Source organism: Cervus canadensis, chromosome 29 (genome assembly GCF_019320065.1).
Source record: "Cervus canadensis isolate Bull #8, Minnesota chromosome 29, ASM1932006v1, whole genome shotgun sequence".
NCBI classification, from domain to species: Eukaryota; Metazoa; Chordata; class Mammalia; order Artiodactyla; family Cervidae; genus Cervus; species Cervus canadensis.
This window is the reverse complement of record NC_057414.1, coordinates 27,603,681-27,631,672: the sequence shown is the minus strand read 5'-3', so window position 1 is coordinate 27,631,672 and position 27,992 is coordinate 27,603,681. Positions and strand designations below refer to the sequence as shown.

Below are 27,992 nucleotides of genomic sequence, written 5' to 3'. Positions count from 1 at the left end.
ATATGGAAAAGATTTGTAAAGTTTATTGAAATACATTTAAAGACAAAGAAATGGAGTCATAACATTTTTGTAAAGTATTAAAACATCCATTCTTTCCAAATTAATCTCTCAACTCAATGTAAGTCCAATAAAAATACTAATTGGCCCATTCCTGGAATCTGACACAGTGAATAAACAATTTATATGAAAGAATAAAGGAACGGGAAGGCTTGAAGTGATTCTGAGGAATAAAAGAAGTGGGAAGAGCGGACTGTAAATTACCAAGGTTTGCTAACAATCACAGTCAGTAAGCCAGGGTGCCACTGACAGGTACGTGAACAGATGAAGGAAGAAGCCTGGAGAACCTAGGCGTATGACATATGACAAAACATGACACCGGTGACAGCATAGTCAGTGGGGGAGGATGGACTAGGCAGCAAAGAACGGCAATTCAAATGGGGGGGAAATGGATCTCTGACTTACAAATCGAGAGCAAAAAAACAAACCCAAACAGCACATCCAGTTGGATTAAAGAACCAAATGTAAAATACTTCCATAAGAAAATACAAGAGTACACAAGATTTCCCAAAGAAGACACAAAGAGCACAAACTACAAATAGATAAAAGTGTTTACATTAAAAAATAAAAACTTTCTTTAAAAGATACTGTTATATTGTGGTCATATTTTTTCTTAAACTTCTAATAATTTAGAGAGACATACTTAAATATTTAGAAATAAAATAACACCTGGGTTTTGCTTCAAAGGATCTGGAGGGGACTTATGGGTCGGGTTATTGTTGATAAAAGCTTATCTCTGAGTTGGTAATTGTTGAAACTGGGTGATATAGGTATACAGGGATTTGTCAAACTGCCTCCTTCCTTTTAGTGTATATTTTTTATAATAAAGGCAAAAGAGAAGAAAGAATATTATGACAATAGGATACCAGTATTCACCCACCAAATTAACACACACTTAAAAAACTGACGTGTGTGTATGTGTGAGTCACTCAGTTGTGTCTGACTCTTTGTGACTCCGTGGACTGTAGCCCACCAGGCTCCTCTGTCCATGGAATTCTTCAGGCAAGAATACTGGAGTGGGTTGCTATTGCCTTCTCCAGGGGGATCTTTCCAACCCAGGGATTGAACCCTGGTCTCCTGCATTACAGGCGTATGCTTTACCTTCTGAGCTACTGGAGAAGCCCTAAAAAACTGAACATTCTAAGTAATTCCCTAGCAGTCCAGTGTTTAGGACTCAGCGCTTTCACTGCCAGGGCCTGGGTTCAATCCCTGGTCAGGGAAGTAAGATCCCAACAGCTGTGCAGTGCAACAAAAAATACAAATAAAAAAATCTGATAATTCTAATTGTTAGCAAGAAGATGAAAAAGTGGCAACTCTTCTACACACAGGGTAGGAATAGAAATTGGCAGAATCAACTTGGAGGAAAATTTCATATCTTCTGCCAAAACCACTGGATACTCTTGACTATTCCCCATCTAGGTTAAATCCTAGAAGATCTTGCCCTGGAAAACATATACAAGAATAAAAATGCTCACAGGCTTATTGTTTTCAATAGCAAAAAAAAAAAAAAAAAAAAAAAAAAAAAAAAAAACCAAAAAACTGGAAACCTAGTGTCCATTTGTAAAAGAATGTGCAGCTAAACAGTGATATATTTACATAATGGAATGAAAGTGAATGTACTGGAGCTCCATACATCATCGTGGATACATCTTACAAACATATGGCCCAAGGAAGGAATTTGCATAATCTGTAAACATAACACCACTTATTTACAATACAAAACCATGTAAAAGTATGCTGTCAGGGATGCATACATATGTAATAAATTTCTAGAGAAAAGCTAAGAGTGATAACATTCAAAATTTAGGATAGTGGTTACTTCTAGTGGGAGAAGGAAGGAGAATATAATTAAGGACAGATAGGGAGCAACATGGGGCTTGTGAGGGTTTGCTTCTAAGCTGGGTGTAATGTAAATCCATGGCTGATTCAATGTATGACAAAAACCACTACAATATTGTAAAGTAATTAGCCTCCAACTAATAAAAATAAATGGAAAAAAAAAATAAAAATCCTAAACTGGAAAAAAATATAAAGTAAAAATTACAATGTATTGTATAAAAAAAAATAAGCTGGGTGTAGAGTAGGTGAGTGTACTACATTATTCTTTAGTCCTTTCATATGTAATAAGATAATTTGTAATTAAAGGTTTTTTCATATATGCAGATAGCACATCATGTACACTTGAAACTAATATATGTCAATTATCTCTCAGTTTTTAGAAAAATATATATGTGTGTATTTTTTTCAGTAAAAGGAGATGTGGCGGGGGCGGGGGAGTGGATGAAGAGACACAAAGTATACATCAGGGAAATAATAAGTTCATTTCAGCTCAACAACAAGTTTTATTGAAAACATACCATCCTCCAGAGGAAATACACTGATTCCTCTGAGTGCAGAGGTGAGGGGCTCTCTGCATGAGAAAGCCTGAGTTCTGGCCAGACCCCTGATGAAGCCCCCACATGTCAGTGATCGGTGAGAGGGCTTTTGATCCCAGCTAAAAGGTCTGAGTTTCCCTTCTCTTTGCCCCACCTGCTCCCCGCTCTCTCCTATCTCTTCTGAATGGTCTCTAGGTGTGGGTCTTGAATGACAGGCGTGCAGTGGAAACAAACAACAGTGCTGAGGGCATCTTCCACATACCTTGTAGATGTGAACAACATCACAGGGAGACCCCGGCAGGAGTGTGAGTGTGAAAGACAGCATACCTGTTGCTTTGTCCTGACGCCTGCTCAGGGCTTCCCCGGCACCTGGGAAAACCATGCAGCTGAGGCAAGTGGTCCAGGATTCCAGCTCCTTACTCAGGGGAGCCACCTCTTCAAGAGGAATGCACCTCAACACCAGTGCCTGATTCCAGGGAATGGAGACATAGATATGACCTGCCAGGCTTCATGTCCAGTCACGCAGGCGGCATCACGTGGGCCATATCTTGGTATCAGCACTTCCTCCCACCTCCGCTTTCTGGCTCTTCCAGGCCTTCCTGGGGGATCCCCAGTTTCCCCAGGCCTTCTTGGGGAAGTCCCCAGTCTCCCCAGGCCTTCCTGGGGGAGTCCCCAGCCTCGCCAGGCCTTCCTGGAGGGGCTCCCCAACTTCCCTGGGTCCTTCCTGAGAGCCCAAGGATATGGAGGCCACAGACAGTCTGATCCCTGGGTCACATACAGTGTCCTGCAAACTCACTCCTTACAACTCTGTGTCTGCTGGAATCCCAGGGCCTGGGCCCTCTAACCCCATTTCCCACTTTTCTCCAACTGTCTGGGCGCAGTGGTGATGGATCGAGCATCAGCCAAGGGTCTGCAGGTCTGAAAGAGATCCAAGAGGCACAGGGCTTGTCACCATCCTCAGATCCCAGCATCTCTGTTTCCCCCCAACAGCTCCCCGCCTCCGCTGCCTTTTAATCTATTTTACCTTCCAAACCCACTGTTATATATTGCCCCTCCCTGGATATGCTTATCATGGGCACTTCTTCCCTATTATTTTGCACCTGTTGGCTTTACTAAACCAATACTAAACCAGGGTCCCTCCTGGCATGTTCTTAGCTCTTGGTGGACATTGCCAACCTGACCTCAATGAGAGAAATCTAATACTATTAATACTAGTAATGATGATGTGTATATGTGTGTGTATGTTCAGTCGCTCAGTCGTGTCCAACTCTTTGCAACCTCATGGATGGTAGCCCACCAGACTCCTCTGTCCATGGGATTTCCCAGGCAATAATACTGGAATGGGTTGCCATTTTCTCCTCCAGAGGATCTTTCTGACCTAGGGATCCAACTGGTGTCTCCTGCATTACAGGCTAATTCTTTACCCACTGAGCCCCCTGGGAAGTCCCAATAATGATGATAATGGCTAATATTTATTGAGGACTTGACATGTGCTAGGCCTTGCCTGTTACGAGTACTTTACATGTGGCAGGCAATGTCCTGAATACCTACTTAGTGTACATACTTATTTAGGTATATAATATAATTCTCATTCAACCAATGAGAAAACCCAGGCACAGAGCAGTTAAGTAACTTACCCAGGTAACATGGTATTTTCCAGAGCCTGCATTCTGAACTACACGCAGACCTCAGAAACACGGCAGGTTCAGTTACAGACCACCATAATAAAGTGAATATTGCAGTCAAGTGAGTCACAAATTCTTTGGCTTCCTAGTGCATGTAAAAGTTATGTTTATACTTTCCTGTAGTCTATTAAGTGTTCAAAAGCATGATGTTTTTAAAACAATGTACATCCCTTCACAGAGAACTATATTCAATATTCTATGATTAACCATAATGGAAAAGATTAAAAATATATGTATAACTGAATCACTTTGCTATAGAGCAGAAATTAACATAACATTGTAAATCAAATATACTTCAATAAAAAGTTGATTAAAAAAATGTACATGCCTTAATTAAAAAATAGGAATAGGAACAACTGCTCAGTCATATCCGACTCTTTGTGACCCCGTGGACTATAGTCCACCAGGCTCCTCTGTCCATGGAATTCTCCAGACAAGAAGACTGCAGTGGGTTGCCATTTCCTTCTCCAGGGGATCTTCCCCACCCAGGGATTAAATCCGGGTCTCCTGCATTGCAGGCAGATTCTTTACCAACTGAGCCACCAGGGAAGCCCTAATTTAAAAATACATAGTGCCAAAAAAGAAAAAAAAAAAAAAAGCTAATTATCACCTGACCAGGAAAGGTTGCCACAAACCTTCTGTTTGTAAAAAAATAAAAATAAAACAACCAAAACGCAGCATTTGCCAAGTGCAATCAAGTGAAGCCTAGGAACCTTCCTGGTGATCCAGTGGTTAAGACTCAGTGCTCCCAGTGCGGGGTGGAGGGGGAACTGGGAACATCGCTGGTCAGAGAACTAGATCCTGCCTCCCTGCAACTAAGAGTTCTCAGGTGGCAACTGAAAGAGCCTTAATGCTTCAAGGAAGATCCCCGCCAGCTAAAAGATGCTGGGCAGACAAATATTTTCCTAAAAAGATAAAATAGAGTGAAGCCCATACTAGGCCACACTGGGTGTCTCCTAAAAGCCCAGGTAGAGAGAGCAAGCCCTTCCCCAAAGCTTACACCGCATGACAGCCTCCTTGACTTGGCGGAAGCCGCGTTCGGGACCGCGGCCGTCCACGAAGTACATGTATCGGAGCTCGGCGGGATAGGCGGCTCGGCTGAGGCCGGACATCAGCGGGATGGTGCGCCCCTCGGCCCCGGGGGCCTCGCTCAGCGCCTGCAGCATCTGGTACCTGCACCACGGGTCCCGGAGGAAGCCCGGGGTAATCAGCAGCACGCGGCAGTGGCTGCTGCTCAGCGCGTGGCAGAGCTCGGACACGATGGCGCCGCCGGGGGTGGCGTCGCGGAGCTGCAAGAAGCAGCGCAGGCTGGCGGCGCCGCCCTCCAGGTAGGAAACCAGCTCCTGGGCGGCCGCCAGGTCCTCCTCGCTGTGGCACACGCACACATCGTAGTCCTTGCTCCAGCGGCCGCTGCCGCCGCCGCCGCCGCCGCCGCCGCCATCGGCGCCCCCGCGCGACGGTGTAGGGACGGGAGACACCTCTGAGCTGCGGCCCAGGGATGGGGGGCTGTGCGGTGAGCTCGGCTGTGAAACGGCGCTGGGGGCGCTTTCTGGGGAGACGGGCTTCTTCGTGGGCTTCCTCGACAGGGCCTGCCTGAACCAGCCTGCAGGGGGGAGAGGCATTGCTTAGGCCTGGAGTTCTCAGCAGGGGCTTCCTCCCGACCCCACCAGAGAAGAGTCACCTCGGGATGGACCCCAGTCCGTCTCCCCTGCCCACCTTCTCACACCAGCTATTCTGTGTACTGTGTCCATCTCTTGGGACTTGCCCCAAACTTCCCCTTATCTTTAAAGGTTTGGGGAATACGTAAAAGCTGGTTGTTTGCACTTCCCGGGTGGCCCAATGGTTGAGAATCCACCTGCCAATGCAGGGGACATGGGTTTCATCCCTGGTCCAGGAAGATTCCACATGCCTCCGGGGAACTAAGCTCCAGCCCTCACTCTAGAGCCCATGAGCAGAAATTACTGGTGCCCACATGCCCTAGAGCCCAAGCTCCTCAACAAGGGAAGTCACCACAATGAGGAGCCCGTGCACTGCAACTAGAGAAAGCCCACGCACAGCAACAAAGACCTTGAGCAGCCAAAATAAATAAAGAAGCCTGGCAGTTTTATAAGTCAGCAGAGATGTGATACCAGCTTGTCCTACTGTATTGCATATTCGAAAGTTACTAAGAGTAGATCATAGAAGTTCTCATCACAAGAAGGAACTGTAAGGTGATGGATGTTAACTAGACTTAGTGCGATGATTATCTCACAATATATACAAATGCTGGATCATTATGTTGTACATCTGAAACTAATGGAATAGCGTATGTCAATTATACCTCAAAAATTTAAAAAAAAATCTTTTGTATAGCAACAATATGAGAAAAAACAACAACAACTCTAGCTGTTTACCAGCATGATTAGGAAAGACAGATTCGCCTGCTCCACGCCCTTTTGTTTCTGATACCCCCAGCCTAACCAGAACTTCCCAAAAGATGACTAATCAACCATCTGTGAGCCTGTACGCAGAATTATGTTAAGCTGGTAAATGTCAGTTAGTCCCCAAACCCATTTTTAGCACTGAGGGGAGGTGGATTTAGATCACGGGGAGCAAAAGAGAGGCAGGGATTGGCACCTGTTTGGCGATGAGAAATCCTACGTGCTACGTACGTGAATGCTAAGTCTCCTCAATCATGTCCGACTCCACGACCCTGTGGACTGTAGCCCACTAGCTCCTCTTTCCATGGGATTCTCCAGACAAGAATACTGGAGTAGGTGGCCATATCCTCCTCCAGGGGAATCTTCCCAACCCAGGGATTGAACCCACATCTCTTATGTCTCCTGCATTGGCAGGCAGGTTCTTTACCACGAGCACCACTTGGGAAGCCCTGAGAAATCCTAGCTTCCTGCCAAATGGGTAAAATGGGAATGTGGAAGGAGGTCACTGTCCAGAGCTCCTGAAGACCTTAGCACTTGATTGATTCCAAACCACACTTTGGAGGGCCGCACAGATTTGATTGTGGACTGCTTGCTTTCTGGATGACCTTAAACAAGACAGTCTATGTTTCCACTTCCTTATCTGGAAAATGGGTTCATTTCAGCTGTTGTTGAAGGTTAGAGGAAATAATGCCTTATCTGGCATATTGTTGAGTACTCCAAATGATTTCAACTCAGCTTCTCTAGCTTTTGATCAGGATAGAAAGTTTGGTGTTCCGGAGGTGTCCTCTCTCTCTGCTCTGCTTGTCTCCTTCCTCTGAATGGTTCTGAGCGATTTAGAGGACAAGAGACATCAAGTCAAGTACTCAGCACGGTGGTTTCCAGGCTGGGAAGATTAGCTGAGCACACCTGGGAGACCAGTGAGCCAAAATGATTGAAGGCTCCCAGAGGCACACCGCCTCACTCCCCACAGAGCCCTGGGCACTGAGGTCAAGACAGGACCACTCCCCCCACACCATCAGCCTCCTTTGAATCTCTCCAGGGCCTGTGTTTGGGGGCCAGGCAGCCTCCTGGAATTAGGAGACTGTGTCCACTCACCAGCCATCTTGCCCAGAGGCTTCTTGGACCTGGAGCCAGGAGCCGGGGAGGAGGTTGATGATGCCATCGTGGTGGGCTCCAAACTAACCCCATGAGACCAGGCATTGGTAAAGTGGGAGAAGGGAGGGGCCCCAGTCTTGACCTCATGGAACAGCCATCCTACAAAAGACAGAGAGAGAGGGTCACAAAAGCTGGATCTAACTTACTCCCAGTCCCAGGGCATGGGCTCTGGGAGTTATTCTTCTCTGGGTGCCTGACAGAGGCTCAGTCTCTAAATGGGTCCCTTATGGGATTAGGATCAGCCACCACTGGGATTAAGGCTTGTTTCTAGCAAAACCCCAATCTGTGTAATGATGAAACTTACAGAGTATGAGCTCAGCATGACCAGCAGAGTGACTGTCCTCTGCGCCACCTGGCCAGGGGTGCATTCGGGATCTGGGGAAGGGCGACTGGCAAGCACCTCGTTGTAGGAACTTCCTGTGTAAATGCTGAAATCAGAGAAGAAGGTCCGTTGCTATTTGAACAAATAATTATGTATCAAGGTAAACAGATATTTTGCAGTTTGAGAGCCAGCACATGTAAGAAACCTTGGTGGACTTTTCCTCCAAGCCTGCCTTTCCCCAAATAACTCCTTCCATCCACCCCCCAGCCATCCAACTCTTTCTCCCTCCCTCTCTCCCTCAGCTGCACAAAATGGTTAAGTTTACAGACTATGCAGGCAGAGTTCCTAGATCTCTTATGAACTGTGGCCTCTGGTAAACTGCTTACTCTTGCAAAACTTTAGTTTTTCCATCTGTGAAATGGGAATAATACTACAACCTGCTCAGCATTATTGTGAAGACCACACAAGATTATTTACGTAAAGTGCATGGCATAGAATGCTCAGAAAAAAATTACCCTGGTAGCTCAGTGGTAAAGAATCTGCCTGCCAATGCAGGAGACACGGGTTCGATCCCTGGTCCAGGAAGATTCCATATGCCTGGGGTAATTAAGCCCATTTGCCACAGCTGTTGAGCTTGTGTTCTAGAACCCGCAAATTGCAACCACTAAAGCTGCACACTCTAGAGCCTGCCAGTGCTCCACAACAAGAGAAGCCTCCGATGTGAGAAGCCTCAGCACCTGCTCTTCACAAATAGAGAAAATAATAAATACATATGAAAAAATAAAATAATCCAGGGACTTCCCTGGTGGTCCAGTGGTTAAGAATCCACCTTGCAATGCCGGGGACCTGGGTTCAATCCCTGGAGGAAGAACTTAGATTCCACATGCCACAGACTTAATAAGCCCAAGAGCCGCAATTAGAGAGTCCACACGCCACAGTGAAAGACCCTGTATGATGCAACTAAGACCCAATGCAGCAAATAAATATTTTAAAAATTAAAACAAGCCAGACACTGGAGGGATATATTCAATGTTCTTCCAAATTCCAGAAGGTTTTTGGTTTGCTTTTTGGAGGTGGAGGGAAGGGATTGTCAAAAGGCATCAACATTTATATGGAAATGCAGAGGACCAAGACTACCGCAGATGGCAACTCACTGTGTTCCCTTCGCACCACAATGACCTAATGTCCCTGACGGCGGAGACTCGTTTTGCTGAGGTTTCTGGGAGCATACTGTGTGGAGCAGAGCCCACCCTGATCTGAGACAGAGTCGCTGAGATCTAGTGGCTTCTGGAGGTGAAGGGTGGGCAGAGAACTTGGCACTAGAGCAAGGGCTGCTCTGTCACTATGTGATGGATCTGCAGAGGTCAAGACAACCCTGCCCGTCCCCTCCCCGCCCACCGCCCCCGGAAGCCAGAGAGAAAGGACACGTCTGAATAAACACACTGAGATAAAGAGTTTTCGAAAGCTGAAGAAAGTCTTTCAGTGTTGGACAAACATGCTTCATTCAGCTAAATGCTGATCACCCTTCTGCCAAGCCAATGGAGAGAAGACAAGAGGTACTGATGATTCATGAAAACATATAAAAGTTCAAAAAAAGGAGAAGTTGAACTACAGCAGCAGAGGGTGGGGCAGGTGTTCGGGGGCAGAAGGAGTTGGGATGGGCTTGGGAAGAGGCATGTTTGAAAGAGCAAAGCAGACAGCTGCTAAGCCAGTCAAAGGGACACGAAAATGGGAACATTAGCAAAGATGTGTGTTTCTTTTCCTACCTAATATTTCAGACCCCCTAAGTGGAGAGGCTGAGGCAGTGCCTAGTAACCACTGTTAGATTTGGGAGGAGTTGTTTTTTTTTTTTTTGCTTTAATTTGGCTGTGCCAGGTCTTGTTCCCCGACCAGGGATCGAACCCAGGCCCCCTACATTGGGAGCACGGAGTCTTAACCACTGGACCACCAAGGAAGTCTAGCAGTTGCTATCTCTTGACATCTTCATTTCAACCATTCAAGATGTCCTTCCCCTCGCTGCCCACCCCCCCACCCCCGGCCCCCGCAGTAGTAGACACAATGCTACTTACTTTTTATCTTAAACGTTTTTTCAATTGTGTTTTAATTTGAAAATTCATTATTTGGCTTTGACACACAAACTGGAGACTGATTTGATATTTTTATGACAGCTTAAAAGTTCAAAATTAACATAAAACTTTAGTCTACTTAACCAATGTAGATTTAAGGTTCAGTTTCTCAGTGTATCAAATGACTTACCCTTTTGACACTACAGGCTGATTTTTGGTAGCTGTGTTTTTTCATTGTTTGTTTAAGAAGAAATCCAAATGCCCAATAGCCACTGGAAGTGGACTGGTATAAGCCCTAGTGACTGACGTTACGGAAAAGTTCAAACACAGGAAATAGCATCTTTGACAAAGGAAAATTGAGCAAGAATGAAGATCAGTTCCATTAACTGTGTACACTGTTTCCTAGAATCTAAAACCCTACTGCATTTTCCTTGTTTCTTTTCAGTTCTTGTGCAGCTGAGGTTGTGAAGCGATCACACGCAGATAGGCTTGAATCTTGACAAGCTTTAGTAATAGTCGTGTATTAGATGTAGGAGACATACTTGTCAGGCAGACAAGAAGCTAATGAACGCAAATCTCCAACTGGAAGTTCTCATCACTCGCTTTGTCTATTCTGTGATTTGTTCTGTAGTCACTTTCCCTGTTCCTTTAAACAGTTCATCAAGTAGAAGGATGTAGACCTAAATACCTACTTTGTAGATAATTACAAAAACTTGATAGAAAATTAGAAAAGAGCTTCTTCAAAACAAAACCAAAAACAAAAAAACCAGTGGCATGTTACTGTCAGTGTTTTTAGAATACTTTTTCAATATTATAAGAAGGAACTTAAAAAAAAAAAAAAAAGAAGGAACTTAGTATGTGAGGTAAATACTATAAAGCTTCACTGAATAAAACCCAAAGTGTATTAAGTATTATTCAATATCTAACTGGTCTCCAGTATCTATTGTATAGGGAATGTACTGAAACCTATGAAGATATATGGTTATGTATCTAACCTAATTCAAATTCCATTTCTGTTAAACAGGAAATATTATCTGTGGAAGACAGCACAGTGGTCCCCCAAAGATGTCCACATCCTAATCCTGGGTGAAAATAAGCTACCTTACTTGGAAGAAGCAGATTTTGCAGATGTGATTAAGGGTCTGGAGATAGGAAGATTAGCTTGGATTATCTAGGTGGGCCAATGTAATCACAAAGGTCTTAGGAGAGTTAGAAGGGTCAGAGTGAGAGGAGATGGGACAGCAGAAGCAGAGGTCGGGGTAATGTGGGGCTCCTCTTCAAGGAGATGAACTCTGCCAACATGGGGCTATCAGTAGGAATGCGGCACCCTCCAGAAGTCAGAAAAGGCAAAGACCTGGAATCCTCCCTAGAAACTCCAGAAGGGATGCATAGCATCTATAAGATAATAAATGTGTTCAGTATGAATCCACTAAATTTGTGGTACTTTGTTACAGAAGCAATGGGAAAGTAATACACAATCTTTGATTGTATATGAGGCTACTGAATAGAGAAAGCATTGACTCTAAGTGCTAAAAACTGGTCTGCTTACAGGTCTAAACTGTTTGAGGGAGTTTTTCACTTCTTTGATGGATATAGTATCATCTACACTTCATTTGATCTTTGACTTCAAAATTAAGAACATTGGTTTCAAAGGCTCAAACACTTGCTGAAACACTTGTCAGGACAGGATTCATTAGAACTTACAGGACAATGTCCCTTAAAGTACTGAAATTATGGGACTTTCTTGGTGGTCCAGTGGCTAAGACTTCCTGCTGCCAATGAAAAGGGCCCAGGTTTGATCCATGGTCAGGGAACTAGATCCCACATAAAAGTTTGTTGAATGCTACAGCTAAAGATCCCGCATGCTGCAACTTAAGACCTGGTGCAGTCAAAATAAGTGTTTTTTTTAAAGTGCTGAAATTAACTGTTAATACCTTGATAGGCACAATACTGTTATGGACACTACAGTGGCCCCAATGTTCACAACTGTAAGCATGGACAGGACATGTAACTTCTTACAACAGGGTATGGTGAAGGTGTGGTATGTCACTCACATACTATGTTACTATTTGTATGGTGTGTTTGTGTGTGTGCACATGTTTATAAATGTATATACACATATACATATCATATACACAGTAACATAATCATGTGTGTATATATGTTTATACCTATTGATACATACATACAGTATGTATATTTGCTATACATGTATATATAAATATTTATAAATTTATATAAATTATACATAATATAAACATATATTATTTGTGTATTTATATAAATATTATTCACATACAATATAATATAAATATCTAAATATTTATATATACATCTTATATAGCAAATATACACACTATATGTATGTATCAATAGGTATAATGAATACCTATTGATGAATAGATAATACACAATATATGGGTATTGTGTATTAAAACAGATGTATGTGTATGCATGGGAGTGGGTGTAAAAGTCCATCTTAGCAAACTGGAAAGAGACTCCTTTGCTAACTTGGAAGAATTTCCTATGTCATGAGAGAGTCAGGTGTCAAGGAACCTCGGGCAGCCGTGAGAAGCCCAGAGTGGTGTCCTGCTAACGGCCAGCAAGAAACTGACCTCAGTCCTACAACTTCAAGGAGATGAATTCTGCCAACAAATAACCTGAGGGGACTTATTAGTGATTCTTTTCCCATTTGCGTCTCTGATGGCACCACAGCCCTAGCTAACACCTGGACCGCGGCCGGGTAAGACCCCAGCAGAAGACTCAGCCAAGCCTTTCCCCGGCCCTTGACCCACAGAAACTCTGAGGTAACAAACAGGTGTTGGTTTAGCTGCTAAATTTGTAGTAATTCATCATGCATCACAGGAAGTGAACACAGGGCCCAATGACAATGAAGAGTTTAAAAATGCCAGTTCCTATGCCCCACCCCAAATCCACTGAATCACCTCTCTGGGAGGAAGACTTGGGAAGCCGGTTTTCAAAAAGGAATTCCTGGCGGTCCAGTGGTTGGGACTCGGTGCTCTCAAGGCTTGGACCTTGGTTTCAATTCCTGGTTGGAGAACTAAGATCCCGCAAGCCGCATATTGCAGCAAAACAAACAAAACCAACCAAGCAAAAAAAACAAAATCACACACAAAAAAGCCAAAAAACAAAACACACACACCGAAAAATACTAACAACAACAACAAACAAATACTCCAGGATTCTGATGCACCTAAAGACTGGTCTAGTGGGCTGCACCAATGGTTCCCAAATGAAGGTGCATATCATTATCACGGAGAAAACTTAAAAAAATATATAGCTACTGGACTTCTCCGGCGGTCCAGTGATTAAGAATCTGCCTGCCAATGCAGGGGGGACATGGGTTCAATTTCCTCTCCAGGAAGATCTCACATGCTTCGGGGCAGCTGAGTCCATATGCCCCAACACTGAAGGCTGTGCACCCTAAAGCTGGTGTTTGGCAACAAGAGAAGCCACAGAAAAGAGAAGCCCACACACCGCAATTGGAGAGTAGTCCCCACACGCCGCAACTAGAGAAAGCCTGCATGCACAAATGAAGACCCAGCGCAGCCAAAAATAAGAAATAATTGATTAATTAAAAAATAGCTACCTCTGGAAATTCTTATTCAATAAAGTGGGGCCCGAAAATCTGTATTTCTTAAGAGCTCTACAGGTAATTCTGACACAAGGAACCACTTGTCTCGATGTATATAAGCAGTGGAATAATTGAAAAGTGCCCAGCAACTCTTGGGATTGATTTTGTGAAATAAATTTCAAACCACTGATTTTGCTATAAAGTCAAATTTAAGATGGGACTCTAGCAGGCAGAAAATAGTCATAGAACTCTGGGTAATTAACTGAAGTCTTATAATTTATATTAAGCTAAATCTTCTTGCTGAATATATAACAAAGTAAAAATGCTCTCAGCACTACATTTTGTAAATTTTGAAGACTTTTAAACATAGCTCAGTCGGTAAAGAATCTGCCTGCAGTGCAGGAGACCGGGGTTCGATTCTTGGGTTGGGAAGATGCCCTGGAGAAGGAAATGGCAACCCACTCCAGTATTCTTGCCTAGAAAATCCCATGGACAGAGGAGCCTGGTGGGCTACAGTCTGTGGGGGTCACAAGAGTTGGACACAACTTAGCGACTAAACCACCACCAAACATGTCAAGGGCTTCCCTGGTGGCTCAGTGGTAAAGAATCTGCCTGCCAATGCAGGAGACACGGGTTCAACCCCTGGTCTGGGAAGATACCACAAGCCAAGGAGCAACTAAGCCTATTCGCCACAACTACTGAGCCTGTGCCCTAGAGCCCCAGAGCTACAACTACCAAGCCCACATGCCACAACTACTGAAGCCGAAGCACCTAGAGCCCATACTCCATAAGGGGAGAAGCTACGGCAATGAGAAGCCCATGCACTGCAACTAGAGAGGAGCCCTTGCTTGTCACAACTAGAGAAGGCCTGCACAGCAATGAAGACCCAGCATAGCCAAAAATAAATAAATAGCAAGTCAAAATTTTCATGTGTGTGTGTGTGTGCGTGTGTGTGTAGAAGCACCCACTATTTTATTTTTTTATATTTTGACTGTACAGCCTGTGAGATCTCAGTTCCCAGACCAGGGATGGAATCTGGGCCATAGCAGTGACAGCGATGAATCCTAACCACTAGTCCATGTACCAGGGAACTCCCTGAATTATAAATCAAAAGCATGGTGACTTTGGTTGTTAAAATCTAAAATCTTAGCTGTATTTCAGTCACATAGGAATATAGCTTACTGACTAAACATGAATGGGAAGTATTTTAATGTGTTGCTATATTTTGTCAAATGTAGCAAACTGGTCTTTGGAAAACAGTTCCTATGTTTTAAAAAACTCCCTTTGTTTTAAAACTATATCCTGTATGTACTAAAGGTCATTTTAAACTAAAATGGTGTGAACTTACTTTTTATGTGCTTTTCCGTAGGTCTCATGTAAATATACAGGCATTGAATGTAATATAGATTGTGGTAGCAATGAATTTAACGATGGATACATTTTATAAATTATGCCTTTATACATTAGTTTCCTTTTGAGCTTTCAAAATGATTGCTTTTTATATATTTTTGAAAAAGGCTTGGGGGTGGGGAGGTCAGATATTTTAAAAAAAAACCTAAAATTTTTAAAGATAAACTTCGAGAGGACTTCCACTACCAGCATAATAAAGACAGTATAAAACAACAGTAATTAAGGCTATGGTTTTTCCAGTGGTCATGTATGGATGTGAGAGTTGGACTGTGAAGAAAGCTGAGCACCGAGAAATTGATGCTTTTGAACTGTGGTGCTGGAGAAGACTCTTGAGAGTCCCTTTGACTGCAAGGAGATCAACCAGTCCATCCTAAAGGAGATCAGTCCTGGGTGTTCCTTGGAAGGACTGATGCTGAAGCTGACTGGCCAGTAGTTTGGCCACCTCATGCGAAGAGTTGACTTATTGGAAAAGACCCTGATGCTGGGAGGGATTGGGGGCAGGAGGAGAAGGGGATGACAGAGGATAAGATGTCTGGATGGCATCACTGACTCAATAGGCATGAGTTTGAGGAGGAGTTGGTGATGGACAGGGAGGCCTGGCGTGCTGCAATTCATGGGGTCGCAAAGAGTCGGACACGACTGAGTGACTGAACTGAATTAAGGCACAATGATATTCACGTACAAGGACAGACTAATGGAAGAATAGGGTGTTCAGAAACAGACCCACATCTATACAGTCTCCTGGTTTATAACAAAGCTGACACTTCAGTGCAGTGGGAAAGGTGGTCTGGGTCGATTTAGACCGCATTGTAGGACCAAATGAATCTTGACCCACATACCCGAACATACTAAAAAAGTAATTTCAAATGGATAGTAGATATACATGAGAATCCCAACAAAGCTTTTAGAAGAAAATATAGGCGATTATCTTCCTGACTGTGATTATTTTCCCGATTTTTAAAAATTGAGATATAATTGACATCTAACATTGTACTAGTTTAGGTGAACAACATAATGATTCAATTTATGTATATATTTAGAAATGATCATCACAACATGTCTAGTTAGCATCTTTTACTATATACTTACAATTTTTTTTTCTTGTCCTCAAAACTTTTAAGTACTATTCCCTTAGCAACTTTCAAATATACAATATAGTATTATTAACTATAGTCACCATGCTGTTCACTACATCCCCAGAACTTCTTTATTTTATAACTGGAAGTTTATACCTTTTGACCACCTTCACCCATTTTGCACACTCCCTATGTCCCCAGTAGGTAACGATTAAAAAAAAAAAAAGAAAAAAACTTAAGTAATAGAACCATAAGGGAAAAAATGATAAATTGGACAACGTTAAATTGAAGAACTTCTGTTCTTCAAAAGACATCATCAGGAGAGTGAAAAAGCAATCTCCTGAGACAGAAAATATTACATATCCAATATGTCTCATATCCATAATATTTAGGAACTCTTACAAACTGGTAAGGAAAAAAGAAACAACCTGTTGGAAAGACAGGCAGAAGAACTGAACAGACGCTTCACAAAAGGATATCCAAGTGCCCAGCAGACATGAAAAGATGCACAGTTCGTCAGTCATCAGAAAAATGCAAATTAAACCTCAGTGCAACTGACTTTCCCCTCACTCAGCAGGATGGCTACAATGAAGAAGACGACAGTATCAAGTACTGGTAAGCACGTGAAGAAACGGGGACTCATACACCGCCTGTAGGAGTGTAAATTGGTTCAGGGACTTTGAAAACCTGTTTGGCGCTATATTCCACTTCTAGGAATATACTCAGCAGAAGCGCTTACATGTGCTCACCAAAAGACAACCATTAGAAGGCCTCAGCGGCACTATTCATAACAACCCCACGCTGGAAACAGTCCGTATCCATCAATTTATGTATCCAGTAGAATGTAGAAATAAACTGGTGTCTATCCATACAGTGCAAAATTACACATCAATGAGAATAAATGAACTACCAATAAATGCACGCATGTGCACTAAGTCGCTTCAGTCATATCTGACTCTGCGACCCCATGGACTGTAGCCTGCCAGTCTCCTCTGTCCATGGCATTTCCCAGCCAAGAATACTAGAGTGGGTTGCCATGCCCTCCTCCAGGGGATCTTCCTGACCCAGGGATCGAACCCGCGTTTCCTGCATTGCAGGCAGATTCTTCACTGCTAAGCTACCCAGGAAGCCCCACCGCTAAATGCAACAAGAGTTAATCAACATATTGAGTACAAAACACCACACACAAAAGTACAGAAGTATGACCCCAAGTTTCCAAAGTTCAAAACCAAATAAAATTATTTATGATGTTAAAGCCAGGGTAGCAGTCACCCTTGGGTGAAAGTGACTGGAAGACACCTCCCCCAAAAGGGCATCTGGAGTGTGAGTGATGTTTTATTTATCCTGCAGTGACACTGGGTACGCTGTACACTTAAGATCTGGGCACTTTTCTGTATGTAGGTTGTACTTCAATTTTTACAAAAGGTTTTAAAATTAACTAGGCCGTGACTTCCTCTGATGGTGGGTCATTTCTGACTCTCCGTTGCCCCTGGGTCAGCTCAATGAGTGTGTGCCCCATCCTCCCCTCTCTTAGCTGCACTTGGCTGGGTGTGTGTGTTTCCTAGTGTCTCCAGGAGGAGGACAGGGGGCTGACTCTGTCTCGCTCAGTACTGCCAAGCGATGCCCAGCCCATGGCCTAGGTTCACGAAATGACTGTGGAAGGGATCCCCGCTCATAGACCCTTTACCCTTAAGTAAAGCCCTGCTCTTGTGGAGACACTGTCACAAAGGCCATCAGAGGAGAGAGAGGCTGCGAGCAGAGAAAAGAGGCGAGGAGACTGGAGGGAAAAGAATCTACGGTTCAAAACGGAAGCCACCTGAGCGAGCCCGGCTGCCCAGGATCAAGGACTCTCTGCACGAGCTTCTTGGCGACAGAGAAGGTGACAGCGCTCTCCGAGGGCCTTTTCACCCCGTTTCAGCCTTGTGGGTGCTACGGGCGGCCAGCTGAAGGGGCGGAGAGGGAATGACGGCGAACCCGGCAGAGGTGCCCCAGGGAGGGGACGGGCAAGTCCGGGAGCGGGGACCGGGCATCGGCCGCCACCTGGGTCGGACGCGGGCCTGGAGGGGTTTCCACTGCCCGCGGGGGTCCTGCCGGCCCCGCCCCCTGCTCTCCCCGCCCACCCCGGCCCGCGGGGCCCGAGCGCTCACCTGCGCCCGGGTGCGCCGGGCGCCGCCTCGATGCCACCGGTGCCGAGCGCGGACTCCGGCGCGGGGCCGCCCGCCCGTCCGGGGGAAGTGCCTTCGGCCGCCCGCTGCCCCGGAAGCGCGGAGGCGCCAGGCCCCGCGGCCCCTCCTCCGCCCGCCGCTCCCGCGCCTGGAGCCGGGCCACGTCCTCCGCGGCCGCGTCCTCGGGCCCGCGGGGAGGCTCGCGGGCATCCGCGCAGCCACTGAGCCGGCGGAAGCTTGGCGAACTCTTTCCTTCCGATTCCCCGAAACCAGCAGCGGAACTTGCAGCCTCGGGGCTGTTCTCTGTCAGACAAGGAAAGTACCTTTGATTCACTTTTGAGTCCTCTCAACACCGTACCAGCTGAGCACAAGGGAAGCCCAAGAATACTGGGGTGGGTAGCCTATCCCTTCTCCAGCGGATCTTCCCGACCCAGGAATGGAATCGGGGTCTCCTGCATTGCAGGCGTGTTCTTTACCAACTGAGCCATCAGGGAAGCCCCAACACCCTGCCAGGGAAGCGTTTATACCTTTTTTTCTTTTCAGGCAAGTGAGGGAAATGATGCCAGACTTTTCCAAGGTCCAGGCACAGTCGGTTCGGTGGTAACAGCGGAGAGGCAGGCAAGCCCCTGGGGCGGCCAGGCCTGGCCAGCTCCCCTGAAGTTCACGTTCAAGTCCAAGCGCACTGGTCAGGCGCTGCCCTGCAGGCACTAAAGCCAGGCCAAGTGAGATGGGCAAACGGTGGCGAGTCCTGGGTTAAACAGAGTGAAGGGACATCGCTTTGGGATGTTGATGGTCGTGTGAAGCAGCCGCGGGGGATATAGGGAGTGACATTTTCTGAGCTTGTTTCCCCCTGGAGGGAATGTCAGTATCTTCCTGAACAGGGTTCCTTGGCTCGTCTGTGTGGGAAACCCTCCTACTGCTGTGCACCTCAAATGCTGGAGGGTGGAGGTGGTTGAATAGGGCCAAGGGAGAGAAGACTCTTGAGAGTGCCTTGGACTGCAAGGAGATCAAAGCAGTCAATCCTAAAGGAAATCAGTCCTGAATATTCATTGGAAGGACTGATGCTGAAGCTGAAGCTCCAATACTTTGGCCACCTGATTCAAAGAACTGATTCATTGGAAAAGACCCTGATGCTGGGAAAGCTTGAAGGAAGGAGGAGAAGGGGACGACAGAGGATGAGATAGTTAGATAGCATCACCTACTCATTGGACATGAGTTTGAGTAAACTCCAGGAGTTGGCAATGGACAGGGAGGCCTGGCGTGCTACAGTCCATGGGGTCGCAGGGAGTCGGACATGACTGAGCGACTGAACTGAACTGAAATAGACTGTAGCCCAGCAGTCTTCTGTCCGTGGGATTTCCCAGGAAAATCCCACTTCCTCCAGTGGATCTTCCCAACCTAGGGATCAAACCCTTGTCTCTTATGTCTCCTGCATTGCAGGTGGATTCTTTACCATCTGAGCCACAGAGGTTTCATTCCTGCCTTCCTAACAAGTGCAGCATTTGTAGTCCTGGAGGAAGTAGCTGCTGGAGGAGGAGCCAGATGAAGGCCTTTTCCCTCTGACCGTAGGTGGGGGTGTCTGTACAGAAGGAAGGGTGAGTGGATACTGGACACTGAAGGAGGCAGCCTCATAGGGTTAACACAGATACTGGGTTCAGCCTGCCCCATCCCTGCCCCCTGCCCCTGGCAACTTCCTTCCTGTGTTTCGGCGAGTTTGTTGCATTCATTCCGCATTCAGGTGGCTGTTCCTCTTCTGCTCACCTGATAAGTCCTGGCACTCACCCACCCTCTACTCAAGGGTTCCACTGTCCCCCCTGGCAGCATGACCGCCCTCTCCTCCCTCCCTCTCCCAGTGGATGATCTGGGAGGGCCACCTCCATCTTTTTTTTTTTCCCCGCTAGGGTGGTGTTTCAAAGGCGACTGCCATTAGGTGAAAAGACAACGGGACAGAGGACAGCTAAAAGGAAGGAGTTAATCACATTTATTGATCAATGAGTAGGGTAAACAGAAAAGTCAACAGACCTAGGCCAAGCTGCCCCAGGTTGCTTCTGGTCTGGGCTTTGTGGAGAAAGGCAGAGGCAGTCTCTCAGGTTGGTACCAGGAAGGAGCCAGTCCTGGGTCCTGGTGCTCAGGTCCCCTGAGGTGTTGTGTCCCGCTGGGCTACTGGTGAGAGGCATCAACCTGAGCTGTGATCAGTCCTGGGGTCCCACCCCATCGTTCTCAGTCAGCCTGGGCCTGGGCCTGGACCCATATGGGGCAGGGTGCCCTGGATGAGAGGCGGGTGGAGGAGATCCTGGCTTGGTGCTGGGGAGTGCCCAAGCGGTGAGGAGTATGAGCATGCCCAGGGTCAGAGCCCAGGGTAATAGTCGGGGGCGGGCCCGTGAGGCGCTCCTGAGCTCAGAGGATACAGTGTTCCTGGGCCTTCTCTCCAAAGTAAAAGCGGCTGAAGAGGAAGGGGCTCAGGTTGATGGTCTGGAAGTGACCCTCTAGCACCATCTCAGCCACAGCCCGCCCCACGGCGGGGGCCTGCTGGAGCCCGTGGCCGCTGAAGCCTGTCGCAAAGTACATGTTGACGACAAGGGGGTGGGGGCCCACCACGCCATTCTGGTCAAAAGTGTTGTAGTCATAATAACCAGCCCAGGCGCTCCGGACCTGTGGGGGCACAAGACATGGGGCTCCTGGGAGGGCTGCCCGTGCACCCCACCTCACTCCCGGTACCCCCTACCACCACTGAGCGGGCCCACGGAATGGTCCTCAGCCCTTGTGAAGTGGAGGCCCCTGTTGCGTGGGGTGGCCGGCAGGCTCTGGGAGTGGGCCCAGACGTTCCAGGGTCATCTGTCCAGTTACCTTTAGAGCCTCAAAAGCTGGTACCCTCCGGGCCAAACGGGGCCACACCTTCTCCTGGAAGAAATCGTAGTCTACTTCCAGGTTCCCTGGGTCTGGCTCCTCCTCCTGGTAGGGAGAGGTGGGGACAGGGCTGACGTTGTCCAGGAAACAAGGGCAGATCCAGACGTCACCAACCTCTTTAGTCGGACCCCTTGGTGAGCGGGGGCTTGGGGGAAAGAGACCCCAGTTCAAAGCCAGAGGGGACTGTGGCATCAGTACCCGCATGGGGCCCTCCAAGGAAGCCTGACTCCTGAGTGACACCCGCTCTCCGTCTCCTCGCCGGCACCCTGACCCCACGGAGCTTACCTCTGTGGGGCTACAGCCGCCCAGGTAGTTGTTGCCTAATCCTTCCCGACGGAAATAGGCTCCACTGGGGTCTGCGACGAGCGGTGCCTCCAGGCCTGGTCCCTGGGGGCAGTGCCACAGGTACACATACCTGCCGTGACCAGCAGCATGAGAAGTGGCGCGAACAGTGACCCCTCGGCCCCGACCCTCCTGTCACCACCCCCGCAGAGCCCTGGGGGAGTCACCTTTTCCTCGGCTCCACGGGCAGCCTGGTGCCCTGCATGGTGCCCGGTGGCCCGTTCCCAACGCCAGCCAGCTCTGCGATTTGCCCAGACCAGGCCCCCGCTGCATTGACCACGATGGCACACTCCACCGGCTGGAACTCCTGGCTGCGGTCCATCTTCACCTGCGGGCGCCAGAGAGGGAGGGGAGGGAGCTGTCCATTTCTTCCCCAGCCTTGGTTTACCCACACCGGGAGTGGGTAGAGGAAGATCAGGACAGGCGTGTGTAAAATAGCTAGCGAGTGGGATGGGACTATATAACACAGGGGGCCCAGCCTGGCGTCTTGTGACTATCAGAGGAGTGGGATGGGAGGGGGGAGGGAGGATCAAGAAAGCAGGGATGTATGTAGTTATGACTGATTCGCGTTGTGGTATACCAGAAACCAACACAATATGGTAAAACAATTTTCCTCTATAATTATAACAATTTAATCAAAATGCATACACACAAGGGCAGTCATGACCTTCCTCACCCTGCACTCTGCTAAAGGAGGCCCCTGGGCTGGGAACTTACATGGACCTCATGGATCCTTTTCAAAGTCACCTGCTCCCCGCTGCCAGTCTCCATGTGGCTGGAAGAAGAGATGAAACCTGCAGGAAAAAGGGGAGAAGATAAGTCCTTGAGGCCTCGAAGAGGAAGGAAATGGAGCTTCCACTGGTTCCCTAAGGACAGAAAGCTGAAGGCTGGGGCTGTCCCACAGACATAGAAGCCAGCAGGGACAGGGCAGCCGGGACGAACTTGGCCACAGAGGACAGGAGGATGCCGGAACTTCAAGCAGCTCACGAGTCATGGAAAAATCTGCTTAGGAGCTGGAGTCAGGATGCTCAGGGCCAGACCTGGCGAGAAGCCCCCACTCCCCTTGCTCAGCCTGTGTGTGCAGGCGAGATCCGGTGTGGGCTGGCCTCCCCGCCGGCAGACGACACAAGCCGTGGGCACCGGGCCGCAGACTCACGTGTCACCTCTCCTTGGCAGAAAAGGACCCCCATGGACTGTAACTTTCGCCGAAGCCCCTGGAGCAGACACCAGGGGTCAAACCAACCCTCGTTCTCCAGCCCTGTGAGGAGAAAGAAGACTCGTGAAGGGGGCCTAGGACCCTCCTCTCCTGTTGTCTTCCCCACACCCCTTGACTCTTCTTCAGGAATCGTAAGCTGCTGAATGTCATGTTGACCGACTGCATCAGAGCTAGATCCTATGAAAGGACAGAGAGCTGGCCTGGCCCGGGGGAGGTCCTGCCGGCCAGGAGGATGCCTTCCTTGGCTTCGGGGTGCTGAGACTTCTAACCTGAGGCGCCCCTCAACCTCTGACCCTCTCTCCAAGCAAGGCTCACCGTATGATGCCAAGGCCACTCCCTCTGTGTTGATCCAGGGAAACTTTTTCTGAAGCTGCTCTGGAGACATCAGACAGACTTTGGCTCCTTCCTGCCTGGAGAAATGTGTGGGTCTGCGCGCGTGTGCTCGATGAGGGTGTGTATGGGGGGGAGGCAGGGGGGAGACAAGAGTGGGCCTGGCTCCACGGTCACCTCACCCACGTCACTGCTCCTTGCTGCCTGGTCAAGACTCTTCAGCCTCTGCCCTCCCTTTCCAGTCTGACACCCTAGACTCCCTTTGGCCACACCAAGCCCCCTGCCACCCCCCTAACTATACCCTGTGCTTCACTCTGTTCTACTCAGGGGGCCCTCCCCGTCCACCGTCCAGTACAGTCCTGCTCACCACACAACTGTCCCCTCTGCGACCCTGATGCCCAAAGGCAGCATCACAGGTGCCCAAAGGACACACAAGCCAGACGAGGCAGTCTGGTTCAAATCCTGGCGCCACCACCTACTAGCTCCGGGTACCTCAGGTTCCCCGTGTGGGAAATGGGGATGTTCTGACAACTAAACGAGTTAATATTTATAATGCATTGAGGACGTGACTTGATGTCACTAGTGAAAGTCAGAACGGTCTGGGGAAGGTGCCCACTCTTGACTGGCTGGTCATGAGACCCCCATAGCCTTTGACACAAGTGCCCTGTAAAGCCTACAAGCTCTACTCTCTGGCTGTTAGAGAAAACACGTGTGGATTCGTGGGATGTGGTAGGAGGGATGTGTACTGGGAGGTTCTCATCGCCTGGGAATTTAGGAACCACCGTGACAGCTACTGTCCATGTCTGGACACAGCACTTAGCACGGGACACTGGGGGTTTGCCCGTGTCCATCTTCCTGCCAGACTGAGCTCGTAGGGAGCAGGGCCCGTCTCATTGGCTCTGTCACCCCGGCTTCTAAAGTGAGTCAGAGGCCAGCTGAGATGTAGCGCGGAGGCTGCGCCAGGCGCCCACCTCTGCATTTTCACATTGCGTTCCATGATCGCAGCCCCCTCCTCAGAAGCCAGAAGGAGGTAACCGGAGGGGTTGAACTGGAGGTCCAGGGGAGGGTCATCCACCACCGCCAGGTACTCCTGTGTGCAAAGAAAAGCTCGTCCAAGAAACTGACTTCAAGAAGGGAGGCAGTGGGACTTCCCTGGTGTCCAAAGGCTAAGACTCTGAGCTCCCAATGCAGGGGGCCCAGGTTCAATTCCTGGTCACGGAATTAGATTCCACATGCCACATCTAGAGATCCCACAAGCTGTAACTAGAGATCCTGCATAATGCAACAAAGATCAAAGATTCTGCATGCTGCAACTAAGACCCAGTGCAGCCAAATAAATTAATTAAAAAAAAAGAAAAGAAAGAAAGGAGAGGGAGCTTTTCTGGCTTTCCTACCACAACCCTCAGCTCAGTGCCCTGACCCAGAGAAAAGCCCCCTCCAGGCACAGCCACTGAGAAGAAAACTGGCGTTTCCAACTCCTAGCTGCCCTGTCTCCCCCGCCAGCAGGACTGCCCCCCTCTCTGGGCTAAAGGAGGGGTCGCCACCCCCACCCCCCAACCTCACATTGATGTTCCGGAGAAATTCGGCCGAAAAGAGGGAGAGCTGGACGTTCTCAGGCAATGAGAACTGCTGGCGAATCCCGCCCACGGAGAGCACGGTGGAGGCCCGGGCATACTGCGGAGAAGAGAGAAGGTGAGGCGGGCCCTGTCCCACGCGAGCAGAATACTCTTGTGCAGGGTGAGAGTCACATGCCCAAAACTGAAGGGGAGTCCTACCTTCAGATTATTTTAGATTATTTTATAATCTAAGAGGAGCTGAAGTGAACAAACCCAAATGAAGGCAGTGAGGACAATGGTCATTAAAATCCTTATTAGGATAGGTACAGAGCAAAGGGTCAGTATCAAAGGGCAGGACACCCTCATACGAAATGTTACAAGATGGTAATGGCTCTGAAGTCCAAGGCTGGAGACTGACATTTGGTTCTACTAACTGGAAAATAGACAGACATGGCCAATGGAGCAAGACCTGTGACTAGCCCGCAGTGGTAAACAGGAACAATTAAAGCACAAAAACCTCAGAAACAATGACGCCTGCAAGGGGGTTGTAATAACTTTTTGAGCTGATTACAGCTAGAATGCAGGCCAGACCTCTGCAATCTCAAAACACACAACGTTGTGAAATTTGCTTTCAAAAGCAAAAACCTTACTGTCAAGGTCACTAGTTTGAGGAAGAACCTGGGGCTGTTTCACAACAAGGGCCAAAGTCCTGTCCCTTCAGAGATTTCGGCCTTTCTTCTCCTCCCCTGCCCCTGACTCTGAGTCGCCTGACCTGCCCCACCCCAGACCTCACCGTGTGGTCCCGCTCCACCACCAGCACCCGAATGGCACCTCGCTGCTTCTCCAGCCTCTTCAGCCAGTAGGCCACCGACAGGCCAAGCACCCCACCCCCTACAATCACCGCATCTGAGCGTTCCGGGGGCAGGTGGCTGGTGTCATACAGAGGGCTCCAAGCCCCGCCAGGGAAGATGGACTGGATCTTCTTCTTGATCTCCGACACCTTTCCATCCCAGTCTGTGGGACGCAGTTATGGTCAGAGAGGGCCATGCATCTCCTTTCCAAAATGCGGGGTGGGGTGTGTGTGTGCCGAGGTTGGAGGATGGGCATAGGAGAAGGTGGGCTAAACTGACACTGAGTTTTTAGTCCTCACAAGGTCAGCTGGCACCCAGCAGCATTCCACAGCTTTGCCTCACGGTCTCTGCGCCCGAGTCTCACTTCCTTTGAGTGCATCATACCTAGCACTGCAAGATTCAGCTTCCTGAAATGAACACTCTCTACTCTCCCTAGGCCAGGGGACTTACACATTTCTCTCCAGGGCTTCTGGACCAATAGGTCCCGGCACATCTAGAGCCATAGGGCCCTCAGAAGCATGGACCTCTGAGTGGCACCTTCTCCTGGATATTCATCACCACCAGCAAATCTACACTCACGTCCTGTCTGTTATCAAGTTCTTATGACTTTGCCTCTTAAATATCTCTCCGATCTGTCCCCTTTTTTTCCCCATCTCTACCACCACTGCCCTGGACCAAACCACAACGATGTCTTTCCCGCGAAGGCTGTTAAGAGCCCCCATTTCCACTCATTCCCCTCTTGTCCTACCCCCCCAACTTCTTTCCTCTATCACAGCTTTGTTGTTGTTGTTCAATAGCTAAGTCATGTCCGACTCTGCGACCCCATGGACTGAAGCATGCCAGGCCTCCCTGTCCATCACCAACTCCCAGAGCATGCTCAAACTCATGTCCACTGAGTCGATGATGCTATCCAACCATCTAATCCTGTCGCCCCCTTCTGCTCCTGCCTTTTCAATCTTTCCCAGCATCAGGGTCTTTTCCAATGAGTCTATCACAGCTAGAATGACCTCTTCTGAACATTAATCTAATCAAACACTCTTTTGCTTACAACTTTCCATGGCTTCCCATCACTCTGAGGATCAAGGTTCGAAATCCTTCATGTGGCCTGTGAGACACTGCCCGATCTAGCTCTTGTTCACCTTGTCTTCCCAGAACCCTCCAACCTCACCCCTTCATTTCTGCCACAGAGGACCCACACAGGTGTTCTCTGCTTTGAAACTGTGCCCACTTCTTTGCCCAGTTAACTCCTTGGTTCCTTTAGATCTCAGCCCAGTTATCATTTTCTCAGGGATGCCTTTCCTGACCTCCCCTAGCCTATGTCAAGTTCTCCTATTACTATCTCATAGCTCAGTGAACTGTTCTTTTGCAACATGCAGCACACTTGCAACTTTGAACTCATTTGTGATTGCTTCATACTGTGCTATGTCTACCTTCTCCACCAAATCTCCAGCCTAGCACAGTGCCTGGCACATCCTAAGTGCCCAATAAGTGCCTTGAATACATGAATCATTTTGTCTTGCACACCAAGCTCATAAATCTCCAAGTCTTCTGTCACTGTCTCCAGTTCCAAGTTCAAACTCTTCTCAGCATTCGAGTCTTTCTTTGATCTGGACTTAACCTTACCCATCATTTCATATTACTACTCAACTCTCTATCCAGATGGTCTTTGCTAATTACTTGCACAAAAACAATACTTTTTCCTACCCTTTGCTCAGTTCTCCAGAACCTGGAACTCACACTTTCTTTGAGCCAGTAAACATCATCTTTCAAGGCTGATCTCAGTTCCCACCTGTTCCATGTATGGCTACCAACACTATGTACTGGCAGTGCAGGACATCGTCCCAGTTGGCTTCTCTTCAGTTTTCAACTGGTCTACAAAGCCTTCCCTCTCCAGCTACACCTCAGACACCTCCAGGACATGTATCAAATCCTCTCTTTCTCTTCTTTCCTCCTCACGGCCTCAAAACAGAATCCTGCATGCGAGCAGGACTTCATTAATTTCTGTGCAACCAATGAATCAGCCTGGCTGCTATTCTGGTGGCAAACTCAGGCATAGAATGATCTGGGATGCGTCACCTGAGAAGGGCAACTCTGGGATCCATACCCCTGTCCAGGCTCTACAAGCTCCAGCAGACAAGGTTACTCCCTACTCCGAGCGACCCACTGTCTTCCCAGCATGGGCAGGGATTCTGAGTCCTGAAGGTCACAAAGCTGGAGACTGGGGACACCCCAGAACCATGATACCCTCCGCTGCCCTCAACTTTACCCAGAGTAGAGCCTCCTCTGTATGTGCCTAGCCCCCGTCCGGAGAGGTACGGGCCCAGGCGGAGCCGCAGCGCCCTCTGAAGCATGGCCCTGCTGCTCCTGGCCGCTACGAGAGCTGCACCCTCCCCCTGTATAGTCTCAGCCTGCAGTCACTGCTACGCGCCGCCAGTCGTTCATTCGAGCACATTGGCCAGCGACG

The 27,992-nt window shown here is 48.1% G+C and overlaps 2 protein-coding genes across 6 annotated transcripts; both read right to left on the bottom strand.

Moving 5' to 3' along the window:
- Window positions 1-5: 5 nt before the first annotated feature.
- On the bottom strand, window positions 6-19,884 carry LOC122431228 (TIR domain containing adaptor protein). 3 transcript variants are annotated; one of them, XM_043452404.1, is made up of 5 exons: window positions 18,309-18,446; window positions 7,997-8,120; window positions 7,633-7,791; window positions 5,118-5,720; window positions 6-3,350 (listed from the first exon to the last, which is right to left on the bottom strand). In XM_043452404.1, exons 3-5 carry the CDS (start codon window positions 7,697-7,699, stop codon window positions 3,331-3,333), a joined length of 690 nt encoding a protein of 229 aa, XP_043308339.1. In that variant the 5' UTR covers window positions 7,700-7,791; window positions 7,997-8,120; window positions 18,309-18,446; the 3' UTR covers window positions 6-3,330. The 3 variants fall into 3 exon arrangements, with proteins under 3 accessions (XP_043308339.1, XP_043308340.1, XP_043308341.1); XM_043452405.1 differs by lacking the exon at window positions 18,309-18,446 and adding an exon at window positions 10,271-10,442; XM_043452406.1 differs by lacking the exons at window positions 6-3,350; window positions 5,118-5,720 and adding exons at window positions 18,854-19,074; window positions 19,780-19,884 and having other exon boundaries at window positions 7,767-7,791; window positions 18,309-18,629.
- Window positions 19,885-20,290: 406 nt separating this feature from the next.
- FOXRED1 (FAD dependent oxidoreductase domain containing 1) lies at window positions 20,291-27,973 on the bottom strand. Of its 3 annotated transcripts, none has more exons than XM_043452396.1 (11): window positions 27,795-27,973; window positions 25,471-25,691; window positions 24,685-24,795; window positions 24,093-24,211; window positions 23,107-23,201; window positions 22,732-22,833; window positions 22,293-22,369; window positions 21,743-21,903; window positions 21,519-21,648; window positions 21,174-21,278; window positions 20,291-20,978 (listed from the first exon to the last, which is right to left on the bottom strand). In XM_043452396.1, exons 1-11 carry the CDS (start codon window positions 27,877-27,879, stop codon window positions 20,724-20,726), a joined length of 1,461 nt encoding a protein of 486 aa, XP_043308331.1. In that variant the 5' UTR covers window positions 27,880-27,973; the 3' UTR covers window positions 20,291-20,723. The 3 variants fall into 3 exon arrangements, with proteins under 3 accessions (XP_043308331.1, XP_043308332.1, XP_043308333.1); XM_043452397.1 differs by having other exon boundaries at window positions 20,935-20,978; window positions 21,174-21,303; XM_043452398.1 differs by lacking the exon at window positions 20,291-20,978 and having other exon boundaries at window positions 21,244-21,378.
- Between the last annotated feature and the right edge of the window lie 19 nt (window positions 27,974-27,992).

Bases quoted from the DNA above. Each gene is read 5' to 3' on its own strand.
- LOC122431228 (XM_043452404.1), bottom strand. From the start codon at position 7,699: ATGGCATCATCAACCTCCTCCCCGGCTCCTGGCTCCAGGTCCAAGAAG. The intron at 5,721-7,632 runs GTGAGTGGACAC...TCCCCCCTGCAG, and splicing joins GCCTCTGGGCAAGATGGCTG to GCTGGTTCAGGCAGGCCCTG. The intron at 3,351-5,117 runs GTAAGCTTTGGG...GATCTCTTTCAG, and splicing joins CAAGGAGGCTGTCATGCGGT to ACCTGCAGACCCTTGGCTGA.
- FOXRED1 (XM_043452396.1), bottom strand. From the start codon at position 27,879: ATGCTTCAGAGGGCGCTGCGGCTCCGCCTGGGCCCGTACCTCTCCGGA. The intron at 24,796-25,470 runs GTGAGGTCTGGG...TCTTCTCCGCAG, and splicing joins TGGTGGAGCGGGACCACACG to TATGCCCGGGCCTCCACCGT. The intron at 23,202-24,092 runs GTGGGCGCCTGG...ACATTTCTCCAG, and splicing joins CGCAATGTGAAAATGCAGAG to GCAGGAAGGAGCCAAAGTCT.